Source organism: Symphalangus syndactylus, chromosome 8 (assembly GCF_028878055.3).
Source record: "Symphalangus syndactylus isolate Jambi chromosome 8, NHGRI_mSymSyn1-v2.1_pri, whole genome shotgun sequence".
NCBI classification, from domain to species: Eukaryota; Metazoa; Chordata; class Mammalia; order Primates; family Hylobatidae; genus Symphalangus; species Symphalangus syndactylus.
Window position 1 is genome coordinate 134,852,230 of NC_072430.2, and position 16,140 is coordinate 134,868,369.

At 45.8% G+C, this 16,140-nt stretch overlaps 1 protein-coding gene across 13 annotated transcripts in view; it reads right to left on the bottom strand.

Annotated features, from left to right (window-relative positions):
• Window positions 1–993: 993 nt before the first annotated feature.
• The window catches only part of SP110 (SP110 nuclear body protein), a 61,518-nt gene continuing 46,371 nt past the window's right edge, over window positions 994–16,140 (bottom strand). For 5 of the 13 annotated variants that reach the window (XM_063645236.1, XM_063645237.1, XM_063645232.1 and 2 more), the window contains 6 exons: window positions 15,652–15,794; window positions 14,792–14,836; window positions 14,412–14,450; window positions 10,950–11,065; window positions 10,174–10,282; window positions 9,136–9,875 (listed from right to left, as the gene is read on the bottom strand). In XM_063645236.1, coding sequence (XP_063501306.1) covers window positions 9,513–9,875; window positions 10,174–10,282; window positions 10,950–11,065; window positions 14,412–14,450; window positions 14,792–14,836; window positions 15,652–15,794 — 815 coding nt within the window. In that variant the 3' untranslated portion in view covers window positions 9,136–9,512. Of the gene's footprint in view, window positions 1,691–6,814; window positions 7,318–8,724; window positions 8,866–9,135; window positions 9,876–10,173; window positions 10,283–10,949; window positions 11,066–14,411; window positions 14,451–14,791; window positions 14,837–15,651; window positions 15,795–16,140 lie in introns of those variants that run through there. The other 8 variants (XR_010122241.1, XM_063645233.1, XM_063645235.1 and 5 more) reach the window with 8 other exon arrangements.

Here is a 16,140-nt window from a genome sequence, read left to right on the forward strand (position 1 = left end):
TAGGTTTTCTTCTAGGGTTTTTATGGTTTTAGGTGTAACATGTAAGTCTTTAATCCATCTTGAATTAATTTTTGTATAAGGTGTAAGGAAGGGATCCAGTTTCAGCTTTCTACATATGGCTAGCCAGTTTTCCCAGCACCATTTATTAAATAGGGAGTCCTTTCCCCATTGCTTGATTTTGTCAGGTTTGTCAAAGATCAGATAGTTGTAGATATGCAGCATTATTTCTGAGGGCTCTGTTCTGTTCCATTGATCTATAACTCTGTTTTGGTACCAGTACCATGCTGTTTTGGTTACTGTAGCCTTGTAGTATAGTTTGAAGTCAGGTAACGTGATGCCTCCAGCTTTGTTCTTTTGACTTAGGATTGACTTGGCAATGCAGGCTCTTTCTGAGCCCGTTCTGTATGCACTGAGGCCTCTTTCCCCCTTTGCAATAGTTCCTGAATAAAATGTGCTTTTCCTACTTTACCTACCCTCAGGTCCTGGGTTTCTTTAACAAGAGGGCAACCTTCAGTCTGGGTCCGGGTCAGTGGCATAGAAGGGGAAGTGGCACAGTGTGTCCACAGGGGGCAGAGCCCAGTGACAGGAGCCCACAGCAGAGACGCCCAGGCTGCATTCGGGAGGGCAGTGGCACAGATGAGAGGGGCATAGGCAAGGACACCACGGGGCAGGATGCAGAAGGGAGTCCTGGGGCAGAACCAAAGCGGGAGCCCAGCCCGTCAAACATCAAGACGTGGCTTGGTGCATGGGGATGAGATTCCAATGACCCAATGGGGACCAGGAGGGGAGATGCTGCTTGGAGAAGCTCCAACCTGCAAGCCAGCCTGCTCTGACTGACTGGGAGCCTAGAGGCATTCATTCATCCATCCATTCATTCTACAAATCTGTATTAAGCGCTGATGAGTTTGACGGTAGGGATATACCAAAAAACAAGAGACAAAAAATTTTATCCCTGTGGAGCTTACATGATAGTGACAAGAGACAGACACCAAACACAATAAACAAATCATGTTGCATGTTAGAACATGATAAATGGGATATTTTGGGGGAAGAAAGGACACACGTGAGAGGGAGCAGGAGAGCCAGGTGTGGGAGGTTGCAGCATTAGGGGTGGTTGGAGCAGGCTCCCCCAGGGACATTTGAGCAAAAACATTAAAGATGTGAGGGTGAACTGTGGGGACTTCCAGGGGGAGGAAGCTCCAGACCCAGGGGATTGCTGGTGTAAAGCCCTTGAGGCAGGAGTGGCCTGGGTTCCAGGGAGGCCAGTGGGTGCAGCAGATCTACGAGGGAGGGGAGAAGCCCCTCATACAGGCCTCAGAGGGCTCTCACCCTGAAGGCGGAGTAGGTAGCATTGGACTGATCTTATCAGGCTGAATCTGGCTGCCATATTGAGAATAGGCTTTGGGGGTAGGGACTGGGGTTGTGACGTGTGTTGGGTGGGGTAGGAGCAGGCCATGTACCACTGCCATTAAAGCATTTCAATTGGGGACCTGTTAATATTCTTAACTGCTCCCCTGCATTTCACAGCTGCCTGTATCCAAATACAATGGGGGCACCTGGCAGCACACCTCAGGGTGACTTCATGTTCAAATATAATATCAACCAAATATCCAATAAAAAGCTTCAAAAATCATGCCGACATCTTAAGTCTCTCAAGGCGGTGTCAAAGCAGCAGCCAATCCATGACCTACTGAGAGAGGAGAAAGGAAGAAGCCAGTCAGGCAGGCAGTTAGGGTCGGCCCTCAGTTAAATTCTTTCAAACAAAGGAACAGCCAACTTGCACAGAGGGGCTTGCCTAAGACACGCCCACAGCCACATAGATAAAAGCTACACAGGTGACTCACCCAGACGTGCCTGCAGTGGAAAATTCTGTCCCCTAACACACGTACAGTAAGGGGAACAAAGCAATATGGAGTCACTAAGCTAAGGGCCCACATGCACACTTGGAGGATGGGGTGGAGCTAACAGAAATTTGTGTCTTATGCAAATGAGATGCCCAGCCCTCATCAGTTTCTTATAAAAGCCTTTGCATTCAACTGTAAAGATGGCAACCCTCTTCTGGGCCCCCTCTCCATGGCAGAAAGCTTTCTTCTTTTGCTTAGAAAACTTTTGCTCCAATCTCACCCTTTGTGTCCACGCTCCTTAATTCTCTGGGTCATGAGACAAAGAACTCCAGGTAATACCTCACAACGAGAGACTGCTACGTTGTGGTGCATTGGTGAGACTTTAACACTAAAACAATACCGTGTGGGCCACCTCCACTCATCCATCTCTCTCTGAAGTTCTCATGACCACGGCTCAATATTAATCTCCTCCCTCCATCCACACGCTTGCTCACTGCATCCCCAAATCTCATCTGCCCAGGTGCTTTTTTATTTAGTTCCCTTCTCAATTTAGTTTTTTCTTCTGCAGTTGGCTTCACATTCTATTCTTATTACTGTTTCTGAAAGCTGTTAATAAATAAACAATTAAACTACAAAACATTACAATTAAACAAACCAAGCAGTCAACCAAACAATAAACCCTCGGCTGTCACCTCACAGGACAAGGGCAACTCTTGTGATTAAGTTGCATGTTCTACTGCTGCCCACACCACAGATAACCTTAATTAGATTTGCTCCTTTGTCAGATGTTTAAGTCAGATAAAGGACCAGTCGTAGGGCAGTGGATCTCAAACCGAATTGTGGCAAAATAAAACAAAACAAACAAACAAAAATCACCTAGAAAACTTGTTCAACTGGTTAAAAACACAGATTCCTGGGCCTGAATCCTAGAGATTCTCACCCAGAGCCAACATCCCAGAATCTGCATTTTAGCAAGTTCCCCGTGATTCTGAAGCAGCGGGCCACAGGCAATTCATTGGGAAGTGGTCAGTGTCCAGATATCTCAGAGGACCCCTCTCTAAGCACTCTCGATTGGTCCCAAAGACCCCCCTTCCCGCAGTAGGCTGGCTTCTTCACTCTGTGCTCATCCTCTAGCATCCCAGAGAGGAGGTCACCTGGGACATTCTTGCAAATGGGAGGATCTAGAATCCAGGTCTCTGCCAGCTGCCGGCCATCCCCAGGCGGGCCTCCTGCCAGACTCCAATCTGTGAAATGAAAAACTGGGGACCCTCTTCCAGCCCATGTGACTGAGTGCATCTCAGTTGTTTCATTATGCTAGCTGTGAGGTTTTGCACTTGTGACAAACAACAGTGGGGACCTTTTGTCACAGTAAGGAAATCCTCGCAAGCACGTGCCTAAACGTGACTGTCTGCTGCTTCGTCTTTGCCGGTCTCATCTGGAGAGGACCTGGCGCATGCTCTTGGTTGGTTTTCCTCCATCTGCATGAAACAGGAGCCACTGAGAGCATCTTCTTCCCCTTCAAAGCCTTCACAACTTCCTTCTCCTAGTTCCTTGTCCTTGCAGGAGCTTTAATATCTCAATTCCTTTCTCTCAATTCCTTTCTCTCAATTCCTGTCTCTGGAGGGGCCCACAGTGCCCTCTGGTGGTTGAACAGCATGCTACGCTTTTTTTTGAGGGGTTGGGAGGGGGTGGACAGAGTCTCCTGTAGCCCAGGCAGGAGTGCGGTGGTGCAATCTCGGCTCACTGCAACCTCCACCTCCCGAGTTCAAGCGATTCTCCTGCCTCAGCCTCCTGAGTAGCTGGGACTACAGGCGCCCGCCACCACGCCTGGCTAATTTTTGTATTTTTAGTAGAGGCGAGGTTTCACCATGTTGGTCAGGCTGCTCTCGATCTCTTGACCTCGCGATCCACTCGCCTCAGCCTCCCAAAGTGCTGGGATTACAGGCCTGAGCCACTGCGCCTGGCAGACCACCTATATTACTTTTAACCACAAATGAAATAGATGACTTCTTAGAAAAACATAAAAGCAGAGCTGTCTCAAAAACCAACAGACTATCTGCATAGCCTAATAACCATAAAGCAAGCATATAATGTGGTCAACACTGTCTCCCCAGTGAACTCTGGGTCACACACTTTTGGTTAATTTAAAACACTATAAATTATTCCAGAACATATTAAAAGGTAGAAAATTTTACAAGTTATTTTACTGAGGTAGAATAACCGTAAATCTGACTATGACAGTATGTAAAAACTATAGACCAATCTCATTTATAAATACAAATGTAAAATCCTCTGCAATGGTATATTAAATACCCTCTGCAATGGTATATTAAATCTATAACAAACAAAAATAAACTCCACAGAAATTTAGAAATCAACTTAGTTGGTTTTTCATAGTGGTCTGAGTGTTGAAATTCTGTTAACTTTTATTGTTGTACCTGGGGATTGAGCAAATGAGTAAATAATACTGTTGGAGAAGGGAGATACCAATACAGAACCGAGGAAGACAAGGAAGAAGCCTGTGGGACTGGATGGGAATTAGAGGTATATAATACATATAAATCAGGTATCAAGGAAAATTTCCCGCCCTGAGATTAGGGGGAACTAGCAACATGTGCTTGACTGGATTTCAGAATTGCTATAAATGAGTGACTGCTGCTTCCTTATTCCCCATTTGAATGGAAGTGTCTATAGTGGTTGTTTGGTCCCTGTTTCATCACTGAATGTTGGCAGCAGGGAAGAAACAATTTTTCAGCTCACAGACCTCTAGTTCAAGAGGAGGTGCGCCCAAGGAGCTGCACCCAATGAACCATACCTGAGGAGCCTATTTCTTTTCTTTTCCTTTTTTTTTTCTTTTTTTTGAGGCAGGGTCTCTGTTGTCCAGGCTGGAGTGCAGTGGTGCATTCTTGGCTCGCTGCGACCTCTGCCTCCCAGGCCCATCCTTCCACCTCAGCCTCCTGAGTAGCTGGGACTACAGGTGTGTGCCACCGTGCCCAGCTAATTAAAAAGTCTTTTTTTTTTTTTTTTTTTTTTTTTTGTAGAGATGAGGTTTGCCATGTTACCCAGGCTGGTCTTGAACTCCTGGACTCAAGCGATCCACCTGCTTTGGCCTCCTAAAGTGCTGGGATTTCAGGTGTGAGCCACTGTGCCCAGCCCCAAGAAGCCTTATCTGATCTGAACCTGATTTAGATAAGGAGGTCCTGGACTTTGTTCCAATGCTGCAGAGAGTGAGATTTCTGTGGGGAGAGGAGAGTCCTTTGCATATGGGAAAGATGTGAACTACTGTGGCCAGAGGGTGAACTATTGCTTCTAAAGATGGGAGCAGCCATGTTTCTTCCCAAGCAACATTCTCCTTTGAAATGTGACTTTGCTACTCATTGCATCAAGAGGTAGGGTCTATTCTCCCTCCTTCTGAATCTGGCCCTGTGACTTGCTTTCACCAATAGATCGTGGCAGAAGTGACAATGTGCAAGTATGAATGGGGTCTGCCAGTACCATGTGGAGCAAAGGTAAGCATCCTCGTGGATGATGCCTGAATTCTTGACCCACAGAATAGTGAGCAATAAAATGTTTTTTTCTTTTTAAGCAGCTAAGCTTTGAGGTCATTTGTTACACAGCAATAGATAGCTAATACACCATCAAAGAGTTCTGGGGTCATTTCAAAACAACTCAGGAGGCAAATTGAGGAGTTTCTCACTAAAAGTGGGGAACTTGCACATGCCTGTAATCCCAGCTACTCGGAGGCTGAGGCAGGAGAATCAGTTGCACCCAGGAGGAGGAGGTTGCAGTGAGCCAAGATGACACCACTGCAGTCCAGCCTGGGTGACAGAGTGAGACTCTGTCTCAAAAAAAAAAAAAAAAAAAAAAAAAAATTGGGCAACTCAAGCATCAACAAAGGTATTAACTGCAATGGTTTGTAGCATACTATGTATATTTAAATATTTGGGTTCAAGATAATTAAATAAAAAGAATCCCTGGTTACCTTTAGAGGATATTAGGAAATCAATTCATTATTTTGAACATTACTAAATAAAAAAACAAGCATTTATCCTATTTTTTGTACAATCTGTATTTCAAGGTAACTGAATATTGTTAAACAGAAGCTGTTTGCAGAATAATTCTTTTTTTTTTTTCTACTTTAATTCCATCATGGGTTTTTTTTTTTTTTTTTTTATACTTTAGGGTTTTAGGGTACATGTGCACAATGTGCAGGTTTGTTACATATGTATCCATGTGCCATGTTGATTTCCTGCACCCATTAACTCGTCATTTAGCATTAGGTGTATCTCCTAATGCTGTCCCTCCCCCCTCCCCCCACCCCACAACAGTCCCCCGAGTGTGATGTTCCCCTTCCTGTGTCCATGAGTTCTCATTGTTCAATTCCCACCTATGAGTGAGAACATGCGGTGTTTGGTTTTTTGTCCTTGCGATAGTTTACTGGGAATGATGTTTTCCAGTTTCATCCATGTCCCTACAAAGGACACGAACTCATCATTTTTTATGGCTGCATAGTATTCCATGGTGTATATGTGCCACATTTTCTTAATCCAGTCTATCGTTGTTGGACATTTGGGTTGGTTCCAACTCTTTGCTATTGTGAATAGTGCCTATTTGCAGAATAATTCTGACCAATAATGATGTTAAAAAAAAAAATCTGAATCTCATCATTTTGCAACCCCTGATGTTATCATGGATTTAGGTATTGCTAAAACCGTCAGATGATAGATGCTCAGGCTGATAACACTGCACCTGCTGCCAAGCTTAACATAAGAAATAATACTAAATTCCCCTGTGAAGCCTGCATGTGCCTTAAAACCCCAAATCAAAACAAACCCCTCAAAACCCGAGTTAAAGCAAGCTTCCAGATCTAACTTCTAGCTTACAAAAAATGAGAGGAAGAGACTATACCACTAAGAAAATGCAACCAGAAAATTCCAGATTGCAAAAAATGTAACAGGACCAAAACCGAGTTTCAATAAATACACAGCAATTTATAACTTAAAAGAGACATAGGGACAGGTGAGCCAAATGCAATGTGTGGAACTTGTTTAGATCCTGATTTGAACAAATCAACTCTAAAAAGACTTATGAGACAGTGGGGAGAATGTGAACTATGATGGGGTATCTGATGGTATTAAGGAAGTATTAAATTTTTTTTTTTTTTAGTGTAGTTATAGCCTTTTAAAGGTAAAAAGAAAGAATAAAGGTGGTGGAGGGTGCGATAATCCTATGAAGTGTCTGGGTTTGGGTCCTGAGGGCAGCCAATTACATCCCAGACTCACTGGCAATCAACAGTCCAAGCCAGGGTCCCATCAGCTGAATCCTGAAGTGGGGATGCTTCAGTCTTTTCAGAACAGGGTCAAGGAAGAGTCCAGAAACCGCCATCATTGGCTTCATGAAAACCGAGCATGTCTTTGAGATCTTTTTCAAATTCTGCCTCTAAGTCAAGTCCTACCTGGCCAAAGTCAGAAGCCTGAAAGAGAAAAAAGCAAACAAACACGTTGAAGGATGAAGGATTACAGCCATCAAATCACTCATTCATTTTTTGTTTGTTTGTTTTTTGTTTTTGAGTCAGGGTCACCTGACTTTCCCTGTCACCCAGGCTATGGTGCAGTGGCACTGTCATAGCTCACTGCAGCCTTGAATTCCTGGGCTCACGTGATCCTCTCACCTCAGCCTCCTGAGAAGCTGAAACTACAGGCACATGCCACTATGCCCAGAGTTTTAAAACATTTTTTTTTTCTTTCAGAGATCGGGGTGAGGAGGCCTTGCTATGTTGCTCAGGCTGGTCTCAAACTCCTGACCTCAGGTGATTCCCTCACCTCGGACTCCCAAAAAGCTGGGATTACAGACGTGAGTCACCATGCCCAGCCTCACTCTTATTTTTTTAGGAGCCCAGCAGTGAGGCAGAATGGATGGGGAGATGCTGCTACTAAAATGTTGAAAAGCATGAGACTCCACCTGGTTGTTAACTTCCACCTGACAGGTGATTTGGACTGAAGGGTTAGTTTTGATCATGGCAAATCTGAGCATGATGCAAAATAGCTTAAAAAATTTTTTAAATGCATTTCTTGGAAGCCCACTCACTGAGGAAGGATGACCCTCTGTTCTCCAGGACTACAGATACGCCAGGCACTGAGTGGCTCTCTGGTCAACCCTTTCTCCCTGCAGCTCCATGAGTGGGTACCAGTTTACAATTTGTGGTTTGTGAACATGCCAGCTCCTGGCATGGAAGAAGGGAAGGAAGCTGGGAAGGAAGAAGGGTGGAGATGAAAATCTTCCTTAGGTACTTCCCAAGAAATATCTGTACAAGTGAGGATAAAAATCAGGACAAACCAAAGTTACAAATGTCTGGGATTGCAGGATAGCTCAACTATGTCCCTCCCTAGTAAAGGAGGATGAAACCAACACTGTATCTGAAGGCAATTCCAGATGTTTGCGTCCAATGAGAAATTGATGTGTAAAAATATGCAAGCATGATTATCCAGGGAGTTTAATTGATTTTATATTGTTTACTTATTTATTTTCATAGTTCTGAGGCAGGAAGAACAATGTAGGCATAAACTGCCTTTCCTTCCAGTTTGAACAAAGAGGCTGGATGCCATTTACTGCTCTCGTTGGGAGCGAGCTGCCCATCTGGGAACGGGGCATGGTTTTTTTCAGCTCCTGTTCCAGAGATCCCTCCCCTGTCCTGCTTGCTGTTCTTTTTGCCACTCACTCCTTGCCTCCAGGAATGCCGAGGTGGTTTTTTTCTGTAATCCTTGTCTCGTTTGAGCTCTCCCCAGGATGAAACTGAGTGTAATCCTTGCAAAATTCTGCTGTCCCAGAAATTAAGGGAAAGTAGAAAAGACGCAAAAAGGAAGCAGGAAATGCCCTTTACCTTGTAAAATGTTTTATGGTTGCGAAAGATCAGGCGCATGTCTCGCACAAACCATGCCACCGTGTACATTTCCGTAATCAGCCTTTCCTTAACCAGGTCCAACCACATTGCTTCCTGAAAGGGCTCACCGTAATCTCGAATCTTGGGGACAAAGCCACCAGAGAGGTGACGTTAGCACAGCTGTCATCACTGGAAGGGATCCAACTTAAATACAATCCAAGCCTTCATTTCCAGGGTCATAATGATAATACCATCTGACTTCTTTAAGCCAGCTATTGTTCTAGGCACTAGATAAACTAAATTCTAAGCCAAGTATATGAATATGTAATCTCCACATTTATGGATACCATAAATAATGATACCCATTTCATAGATGAGGAAACCGAGGGATGGAGAGGTCAAGGAACCTACCGAAGATGTCTCAGCAAGAAAGTGGTAGAGCTGGGATAGGAACCCACACACTTTGGCATCTATGGCTCTTTGTTTTCTTTTGAGATGGAGTCTTGCTTTGTCACCCAGGCTGGAATGCAGTGGTGCGATCTTGGCTCACCACAACCTCTGCCTCCTGGGTTCAAGCGATTCTCCTGCCTCAGCCTCCTGAGTAGCTGGGATTACAGGTGCCCGCCACCATGGCTGGGCTAATTTTGTATTTTTAGTAGAGATGGGGTTTTGCCATGTTGGCCAAGCTGGTCTCAAACTCCTGACTTCAAGTGATCTGCCCGCCTTGGCCTCCCAAAGTGCTGGGATTACAGGCATGAGCCACTGCGCCCAGCTGGCATCTGTGACTCTTAATTTCTAGTAGGAAAGACATTCTTCCTAAAGAGAAGATGAAACAGATACACAGGAGGAGAAGCAACTTGCCCGGCATCCCAGAGCCCGTGAGCAGTGGGGTGGAGTTTGAACCAGGTAGTGCCTCTCCAGAGTGTGCAGCAAAATCCCTGCTGCCCTGTTCCACTGCTGCCACGCTGCCCTTCTCTCCTGTTCTCCAGCTTCCTGAGCAAACTGCAGCACCTGCCGGACTCAGCCCCCAAATATCTCAAAATGCATTTTATGCAAGAGAACTGTAAAATGTGACTTACATTAAATGGGATGCCCGTAAAAAAGGAGCTTTGTGGATGACAGTAGGCCTTCAAGAGGAGGAACTCACATTTCTGTAAAATGTGAAGAGGGCTTGAAAGTGAAATGCAGCTTAGAAACAGTGAAGTCAGGCGAGTATCTAGACATGCACACGGATGGGGCAGCCAAGCCCAGTCGGCATTCCAGCCATGCTTACCAAGGCTTACAGGGTGTGTGGCATTTTGTTTAGACTCTGTGTTTGGGCATTAAATCGTCATCCTCTAAAGGCAGACATTGAAGGCTCCCTTTGGTACATTGCCCTGACCCTGTGCCTGTTTGTGCTTCTCGTGTGAGAAGGGAAGAGCGTAGGTTTGGGGTTCGCATCCAACTCACCAGCTGGTCCTGAGGCTGCATCTGCCTCTCCAGGATCTTAGATACATGATGGCACTGTGGGCTTCCTGAAGACCTCTTCATCCTGCAGAAGGTGCAACTCCACAGCGTCCTGAGAGGTTGGACATAAGGTGAGCGGAGGGCAAAGGCCCTGCAAACGGCCACCATTCCTGTGGCTGCCACTGTCTTCCCTCAGGAAGGATGGGCTCAGCCATGAGGGTGGGACACCTCCCAGAGTGTCCAAGATCCCCACATGGGCTCTCCAGCATTGGCCCTTCCCTCGCATCAGTGGTAGTGGCAGGCGGGCAGCCTGAGGAAGGTGGTGTCACTGTAAGCGTGGGCTCTCTTTTCCCTGTCTGAGCTGCTGGGAGCACAAAGGAACCCTGCCTGCCAGGCTAGAGTGTCAGAATCTGGGCTTTCACCTGCAGGGACCTCAGGCCTCCATCAGCCAGATGAGACCATGGTGAACTGTGTGACAAGCCATGCTTCCTGTCTTTCCTCAGCAGGCACAGAACATAAGCTGGCTTTTCCCATCCCCAACTCCTCTTGGAAGGAGTCCCTACTGTCCAGGGAATAGCACACTAGGAAAGGGCACCTCCAGGGGCAGAAGCAGTGTGGGGCCGAGAGGCTCACTGGCAGTCTCAGAGACCCAGACAGGCCCAGAGTCTCTGGCACCAGACTGCTCTGCGTCACACCCTTGTCCCCGACGCTCACAGGTCCTGCCCTTTCCATCTGGAGGTGAGTGCCATGTGCCCGAGGCGGGGCTGCAGCCCACTCACCTCTTAGCTTCCACAGGGGGGATGTGACAGTCCTCATGGAAGACTCGTGGACAAGTACCGCAGCAGAGAAGTTGTCCCCCTTTACAGCACACCTCGCATTCATCCGAGTTTTTCCGCTGCAAGGGCAGATAATGTGGGCACCGCTAGGACCACGGAGACCCACGAATGCTGGCCCTGTGGGGTTCTAGAAGACATCATTTTTGTGTGTGCCAGAGTGGATATCCAAACCCAATTTTTGGTGAGGGGAGCTGATGCCACCTCCCCAGGGGAAATTGCAAGACAAATGGCACAATAAGCAGAGAGTCTGGGTGGTGACCACCACTGCCAGGACTTTTCTTCGCTGGCTGTGGCTTGCTAACGGGTTCTGCTGCATTTTGAGCTGTGCTGCTGCCTGCTGGCAAGCTTGTGCTTTGAGCTGGGCCACTCTGGGCAGCATTTGCTGAGCCCACCAAGCCTCTGTTAATAGATCTAATGACCAAAGTAAGAAATGATGATAACTGGCGTTTAGGTGCAGGAGTGCGGGAACTGTTGTTCCTGGTGCCTTGCCTAACTGCCCCATGGTCGTAACATAACATGGCCTTAAAATGTTCCACAGTGGGCATGGATGCTGTGACCTAGTAAATAACACGTTAAAATAATTAAAATTAAGTTATCTTTGGCACTTACAATCGGCTTTACAAAATGGAACTCCATGGACCTTCTCTGTTAAAATATTTGATACTGATCAATATGAATTAAAACATGGTTTTCAAGGATTGAAACTCATTATGGAAGATCTATTTAGAGAAGGGATGATTATCCCCACTGTTTCTCCATTTAACAGCCTTATTTGGTCTGTTCTTAAGCTTGGAAAGAATGAATGGTGCCTTGCGGTGAATTACTACAATCTGAATCCTGTGACCCCACCTGTGAAGGCCCAATGTTATTGAAATTACTGACTCCATCCACTTAGCAAGTGGTAAATACTCTGCAGGCATAGATTTGACTAATGTGTTCTGTTCAGTGCCTATTTCAACAGATCTCAGCTGCAGATTGCTTTCACCCCCAAAGGGACACAATAGACCGTTATCTGGCTACCACGGGGTACCTCGACAGTTCTGCCATCACATATAATCTTTGCAGGCAGGATTTGAACTGCATCTGACATTCTCTAGGAGCACAGGTGTAACACCACCCTGAAGACACCCTTCTCTCAGCAAATTCATTTGATGCACTCAGGACATTACTCACAAGGAGCTCACAGAAGAGGATGGGGTTTGTGTTTCCGCGTGGATGTGGGATTAAACTAAAACAAAAAAGTATGGGCCACTGCCCCAGGCGTAGTACAGGGATCCGCCAATTTCTGGCCATTATCTGGTCAGTCGAGGGATGCTCCATCCCTGACACTGTCAAAAAATAATTATTTACCCTCTGAGTACTCACAGTGTTCTAATAAACCTCCCGGCATCCTTTAGGCCTCTTGAGTTTGAGGAAACACATCCCTCATTTATAGATTTTAGGTAAGCCCATTTATGCTGTTACTTGCAAAATAAGCCCACTTTGAATGGGGCCCCTTCTAACAAAAGGTTCTAGAATCTGTCAGATTGCAATACAGCAGGCATTAGTGCCCTCCTGAGTCTCATTCACTGTGGAAGCTTTGGCAACCTCCTCTCACGCCTCCTGGCATCTCTGGACCACCCACGATGGCCATGGGCTTCTGATACAAAAAAAAACAAAGCCCCAAAAGCTGTTCTCCTCAGCCTCACACTATATGCTGATAGAGTGGCAACTGCTGGCTGCATCCAAGCCCTTCTAGAGATGGAGGCTCTCATAGGCCAAGCCCGTGGCTCTTTACACCAGCTGCCCATCATGTGTGGGTCATGGAAGCAGCACGCTGCAGGGCAACCACAAAACACATTTTGGGAGTACCAGCATCGGTCTCTTTGTTGTACACATAAGTGAGACTGCAGTGGAGACAGACGAATGTGCTGCAGAGCAGCAGAGACACTGGATGATAAGGCTGAGGGCAAGGCCCGTGCTGGCTCATTCTCAGTCGGGTAAACTTTCATCTTATTCTCCCAACCTGGCCCTGGAAGGTGGGACTGAGAGGCTGGGTCAAGCATGCCCTTGGCTTTTATGTGCTGACGTGCGGCATTAGGAGAGTTAGAGGGTATTATCATGTTGGGGCTATTAATTAATGATCTGGATTTTAAAGATTTTTTTTTTCTGGTTGCAAAAGTAACAAACGGTCATTATAGTAATTCCAACTGTACATAAAGGTATAATACAGAAGGCATATGTCCCTGTGATCTCATCTCAAAATAAGTGCAGTTGATTCTTTTGGCTATTTTTTCACTCATAGACCTACCTACACGTTCACATAAGCAACAATGGGCTCCTTCCCCACACATCACAACTAGCAGTAAGTGTCCTGAAGCTCTCCTGACCACAAAACCCTTTGGTGGCTTTCCATTGATGGAATGATATAACTCCATAGTTATGAATCCATGTATTTAAACAAATATCTATAGCAAAGATCTAATATTCTATAAGAAAAGTTAAAAAAAAAAACCCATTCTGTAGCTGTATCAGTTTATTCTGCAATACTGATAGAACTTGTGTTTGTCCCTAATTTTTTGCTATTATGATGTTACACTGAGCACCCCTGATTCTCAGGGTATTTCAGATCAGCATGGGAAAGATGATTTATATAATAGATGGCATTAGGAGACCAGTGCCTTAAACTTTGAATGAATCCAGGCTGGTCAGGCCAGCCTCCAGGGCAAGATGGCGGAGGCACCATTATCTCTGCTGGAAGTTCACAACTAACGGGAAGCTCGTGAGTGGAACTGATGTCTGGAGAACACATCTAAGCAAGTAGAGGAGGTTGAGGAGGGGGAGTTGGTGCAGCCAATAGATGACTGCCATTTCCAGCTGTAGGGAGGCCCTGTAGAGACAAAGCTTAGTTCAAAGGCTTCATTCCATCCTGGTGCTGCCAATAAGAAGCATGGAGGATTCAGCAATACTCGGTATGCAATCATGGATGATCCTCTTGTCCTTTCATATACTGTTCCTGTCTATTTCAATGCTTTTTTTTTTTTTGCTTTTCATGCTGCAGCATTCCTTTTTTTTTTTTTTTTTTTTTGAGACAGTGTCTTGCTCTGTTGCCCCAGCTGGAGTGCAGTGGCATGATCTCGCCTCACTGCAACCTCTGCCTCCAGAGCTCAAGTGATCCTCCCACCTCAGCCTCCTGAGTAGCTGGGACTACAGGTGCATGCCACCATGCCTGGCTAATTTTTGTATGTTTTGTAAAGAAGGGGTTTTGTCTTGTTGCCCAGGCTGGTCTCAAACTCCTGGGCTCAAGGGATCCAACCACCTTGGTCTCCCAAAGTGCTGGGATTACATCGCTCTGTATAGCAATACAGAGTCTCACTATATCACTCAGGCTGGTCTTGAACTCCTGGGCTCCAGCAATCCTCCTACCTCAGCCTTAGCTGGGACTACAGGTGCACACCACCATTCCTGGTTGATTAAAAAAAATTTTGTTAGAGATGGGGTCTTGCTATGTTGCCTAGGCTTAGAGCATTTTATTTCTGACACCTTTGGTTTATAGCCATCCAAATATCCAGATCTTTTTCTAAAACACATGGACATGATGAGCTTTTTCATTTAATTTTTATTTTAGAGTCATTTGCTTCCCCATCCCAAATTAACTATGAAAATTAATTGTTTTGAAGATGCCATGCCCAAATGTGGAGGTGACTCAGAGCTGGGAAACTCAGAAGCTCTAAGGTGAGCCTCCAGACAGGGAAAGTCTGCAACATGGTGACTGAGAGGGTAGTAGAAATTCACTTGCTATTTACCTCTCTCTTGAGATTTATTCTTGGAGGACAGAGCACAAGTCCATTCTGAAAGACAGAAGGAGTCAATGAATGAGGTTATTCTGGAGGTTTTACTTTGGTAGATACTGGCCTTCCCACTTCCTAGTGAATATCTGTACTCAGACATCACACTGCATCTCAAACCCAAGAAGTCAAAAAGAAAAATTAGCTCCCTCCCCCAGTCAGTTTTTCTTCTGGACCTCACTTAGTGATAAAATCACTTTTTCCCCTGTCACTCAAACCCATGACCCAAGTTCTTCTTTCTTACCCTTTCCCATCCATTCCTTTCTCCTTCCATTTCTCCCTCTCTAGATTAAAATCTTTATGATTTCATCCTAGTGATAATTTCTTGAGTGTTGCTGAGAGGCGCCTTGTGTTGGGTCCTGGGATCATAGACACTAGTTGTTCTCAGGACAGGAATAGTGTGCTGTGGACATGCAGCAGAGAGACAGACCATGGACTGGGCAGCCTGGAAATGCTGCAGGGGGGCCAGATGAGCTGGGCCTTGAGTAGGTGTCAGGTAGAGGATGCAGGGGAGTGGTTGCAGGCATCTGTCTTCAGCTAGTTTCTTTTTAGCTTCTTACATCTCTCTTGACCTCAAAGCCCTTTGCCAGCATTTAAAGTTCCTGGACTCCTTTACTTGCATTTAAAGTTCTCCACCATCAGGAACAATCTGTGCTCCTAACTTTGTCACCCACAATTTTTTTTCTATGCACATTTAACTCCTTATAAATCATGCTGTTGAATCCTAACGGGAGCTCTTCACATTTCTGCTCTTAAAGCTCCACTTCTCCTTCAAGGATTTAAACCTGTCACCTATCTGTCCCTTGTCATTATAATACCTTCAGCAGCTCTCCTAGGGTCGTTCCTCCACAACGTATATTCCGTTTCCAGTTCTTTGCGTTTCTTCCTTTTCCTTCAATTTCAAATTCATTTGGTGTTAACCAAGTTCCATCTTCATTCTGAATGCACTTCACTAAGGATCCTGTAAGAAAAGGACAGCCCATTCTTGGATCTACCCCCATCCTCTGTGAATTCACCCTGAACCTCTTCATCCTAATTGTGGCCTTCTACCTTTCCAGGTCAAGAGAGACTTCCTCTGTGAGGTGGAAGCAGTAGCAGGGGAGCCTGTGGGCCTCTTCTCTTGGACTGAAGTCAGCCCTAAAGCCTGACTGAATGGTGAGGGAGTGGGACAGAATTTGCATTCGTGTGGTGCCTACATGCAGCAAGGACATGGCTGTCAGTACAGCAGGGCCCATGGGTGACTTCCAGGTGGGAGTGGAGGGTCTGATTGCCAGAAATACCATGATGTGGAAGAGTTTCGAAATTCC